This window comes from Rhinolophus sinicus, linkage group LG06, assembly GCF_036562045.2.
Source record: "Rhinolophus sinicus isolate RSC01 linkage group LG06, ASM3656204v1, whole genome shotgun sequence".
In the NCBI taxonomy this organism is placed as follows: domain Eukaryota; kingdom Metazoa; phylum Chordata; class Mammalia; order Chiroptera; family Rhinolophidae; genus Rhinolophus; species Rhinolophus sinicus.
In genome coordinates, this window is record NC_133756.1 from 154736226 (window position 1) to 154740272 (window position 4047).

Genomic DNA, 4047 nt, shown 5'->3' on the forward strand with positions numbered 1-4047 from the left:
TGATAAAAAACTTCAAATTACAGGGGTGGAAGGAATTGTGATTCGGTCATTTATTCCTACCACTTATGCTACACTTAAATTTCTTCTACAGTAACATCAAAATTGTTATGCAACTTCTACTGAAACAATGAAAAACCAGTGTTGTAATTCAATTTGAAATATTCTTCTCTAAAGGATTGATTGTAATCTGTCATAACTACATATTTCCATGGGGATTACTCACCTGTCACGGTAGATAGTCCAGATCTAACACAATTATTTTTTCATTTCTTATTATTTCTGTAATCTTGCAATGCTCTTTTCTGAGTTTTACCTATTGTACTCAAAAAAAAAAAAAAAAAAAAAAAGAAGGAAGCCGCCAAAAAACATCCATTATTCCATAGAGGTAAAGCTATAGTATTGTGAATGTTTAAAACACTTATTTTTATTTTTTATATAAATGTGAAAATATAGTTAAATTTTTCAGATAAAATGTAGTACTAGTCAATAAATGTGCATTGCTTAAGTGGAAAAGACATTGCATAGTCTAAGAAGTGTGGTGCAATATCAAAAGTATCAAGTATCAAGACTCTGTTTCCTGAGTTTCCTGAATAAAATCTTTCTATTGGGTATACAAGTTGCTGTTGACTATGTTTCATATTCCAGCTGAGAGTTCCCTCTTCTCCCCCCCCCCAAAAAAAAATGGCATATGAACCAAATGTAAAGGCATAAGTAGAATATCTTGATTTGAATGGCACAGTACAGTTTGTTCTTACATCTTGATATATTTCACATTAGCTACTACTAAATCCAAAGTGGGAAGTTTAAAAGAGAGTTTCATGGTACTATAGATTAAATTTTCAACTTTGATTAGGATACTTTATAAACTGAATTGTGCTTTACCTATTTTAGAAAGCAACTCACTCAAGGTTTTTTTTTCCTTCACACTAAGATCAGCATTTTGAATGCATCCTAAAGTTAAGGCCCTTATGTTTGCATTTTTCACTCATGGAATTACGATATGGAAGAGGCAAATACAGTCCTTGAAGAGACTAGAGACTTTCTATTTAAAATTTTCTAATTTTAGAGCTAAAACCATGAGAGCACAGAAATCAGTAACTCAAGTTGCACAGCTAGTTAGGGATTCCCAATAGTCTTGCTAATGCAGCACGATTATTCTCAATGTAGTCCAATCTTCTTATCGTTAACAGGTACCAAGAAAAACAAACACATGGCTGAAGTTAATTGTACATTTGTTACTGAGTTTATCCTTTTGGGACTGACAGAGCGTGCTGAACTGAAAGTGGTCCTCTTCGTGTTGGTTCTGCTTATCTATACCATTTCCTTGGTGGGGAATCTAGGAATGCTCCTTCTAATCCAAATGACTCCCAAACTCCAAACACCAATGTATCACTTCCTTAGCTGCCTCTCTTTTGTGGATGCCTGCTATTCGTCAGTCTTTGCACCCAAAATGCTGCTGAACTTCTTTGCTGAACGGGAGACAATCTCATTTTCTGCATGTATTGTGCAATATTTCTTATTCGTGTCACTCCTTACCAGTGAGGGCTTCTTGCTGGCAGCAATGGCTTATGACCGCTATATGGCCATCGTGAACCCTTTACTTTACACAGTGGCTATGACTAAGATAGTTTGTGTTGCCATGGTCATTGGATCGTGTATAGGAGGTTTAATCAACTCATTGACACATACAATTGGCTTGGTGAAATTGTCTTTCTGTGGGCCCAACGTCATCAGTCACTTTTTCTGCGACCTGCCCCCACTATTGAAGCTGTCATGTTCTGACACATCCATGAATGAATTGTTGCTTTTAATCTTCTCTGGCATTATTGCCATGATCACGTTCTTGACTGTGATGATCTCCTACGTCTTCATTGTCGCAGCCATCCTGAGGATCCGCTCAGCAGCAGGCAGACACAAAGCTTTCTCCACCTGTGCTTCACATCTAACAGCTGTGACTCTATTCTATGGCTCTATAAGCTTTAGTTACATTCAACCGAGCTCCCAATATTCCTTAGAACAAGAAAAAGTGGTATCCGTGCTTTACACCCTGGTGATTCCTATGTTAAACCCATTGATTTATAGCCTAAGAAACAAGGAAGTGAAGAATGCTGTGAAAAGGGCTGTAGAAATAAAATGTACTCCTTCTTAATATTTATACCATACTTGTACATTCCCTAATATAGTATACAAACAAGTGCTTGGGATAATGATATCTAAATGATTTATTAAAACTTTGATCCCAAAGGAATCTTAAAGCTTATTTAAGTGGAACCCTCTGTTTTACAGTGGAAGAAAAAGTCCTGAAATAATTACATGTCATAGTATATATGACTGGTTATTGTGTAAATTAACCTAAAAAAACATATGAAGTTCTAGGTTAGTTAACAATTGTTGACATTTTAATTCTTGTGTATGGGTAGCAATATGAATATACACATAGGGATATATAGACACAAAAATACACACACATAGAGAGATAGAAGCATAAAATTCATAAATAATAACATTTCTCTTAACTCAGTCTCTCTTTTAAGCACAGAAAAAATAAAACATTTTTCAAGTAAAAAGTATTGGTACTTAAATTATCCAATAAAACTGACAGATATATATTCCTGAAATTAGCCTGGACTATTTATGGTCAGATATTCTTCAAAAGAAATAGAAACACTCAAAAATAGAAAGAGAACTACATTCTAGATTACCTTTCCACGCACAATGGTTAGTCTAAACCTTTTCCATAATCTTGGACCCAGTTTCCATTACTACCCATGAAATTGAACAGCATGGAACGCCAGTTTTATTACATCACATGGAGGAGCCACTAATACTCAGAAGAAAGTTACCCTAAAGAATTTGATTTCATGTTTAGAAAGGATGCCTTCATGGAATTTAGGGAATCATTAATAATCAGACGCATTTCCCCCTTTCCTTTAAGGGTCTTCCAACATATTCTTTAGACATTAAACAAAAATGTCTTGAAGGCATTCTAGATAGGGAAAACATGGAAGCCAGTTGTTTTCCCTTTGATTCAAATTATATGTACAGCTGCATAATGGTAAAATCAGGCCCAGAAATACTGATTGTTCCATAGTGATCTCTTTTCCCTAAATTGCTATAAAATGTCCTATCTGGAAAACAAGAACAGTAGTCTCGAGAATATCTTCATTTACAAATAAAATTAAGTTTAATTTTTGGAGTTTGTTTTTAAATACTGAAATAACTACAGGTAAATAGGCTAAGCAGCACAATGGAACAGCTGAATGCTCTATAAATATTAATTAATGTTTTTACATGGCAAGCTAGATTAATCTTCTTTCATCTCAGTAACAACCAAAATCATATAACTGAATTTCTCCACTATCTGTGAAGGTTGCAACTTGAAATGTTTATTATATTGGAACATTATGCAAAGAATTCCTATAAAAGTTTACCTTTCAGAATGAAAAAATAATAACACGACCACCACCAACACTGAGAACATCATATACCAGCAATGTTTCTATAGCCTTTCATGATTTTCCAAGATTATTCAATATGATATTTGAAATTGGGCCCCATAAGGGTACATATATGTGACATTTATGTATAAGTCATTCACATAAGTGCATTTGTATGAAAGTTTTAATTTTCAGAATAAAATAAAAATAAAATAAGTAAATCAAATTTTACATAGTTCTTAACAATTTTCAAAAGTATTCAATATCTTATATCCTAGAGTATGAAACACAATGAATGATATACAGGCAAGATAATTGAAAGTCAGAAAAATAAATCAAACTATTTATAATTTGTAATAAATTATGTTACAATATACAGCCTATAAAAGAAAGACTTGGCCTCCCAGGAATCAGATAAAATAATACAGTTTACTAAGTGTATATATATGGGAGAAGGGGATTATTTTATGGGAAAAATACTGACCTTAGAATTCATATATTCTCACCCTTCGTTCTTAGATTCCTCAGATGTTCAATTTTTGCTAGACTACCATCCTGACTCTAATTTTTCTCATACTGGATATTTCCTAATTTTTTTACTATTCTTCAT

At 33.5% G+C, this 4047-nt stretch overlaps 1 protein-coding gene across 1 annotated transcript; it reads left to right on the forward strand.

Moving 5' to 3' along the window:
- The first annotated feature begins 1210 nt into the window (after nt 1-1210).
- Nucleotides 1211-2149, forward strand: LOC109439439 (olfactory receptor 5J3). The gene has a single exon (XM_019719748.2). It carries the CDS (start codon nt 1211-1213, stop codon nt 2147-2149), a length of 939 nt encoding a protein of 312 aa, XP_019575307.2.
- The last annotated feature ends 1898 nt before the right edge of the window (nt 2150-4047 follow it).

Bases quoted from the DNA above. Each gene is read 5' to 3' on its own strand.
- LOC109439439 (XM_019719748.2), top strand. From the start codon at position 1,211: ATGGCTGAAGTTAATTGTACATTTGTTACTGAGTTTATCCTTTTGGGA.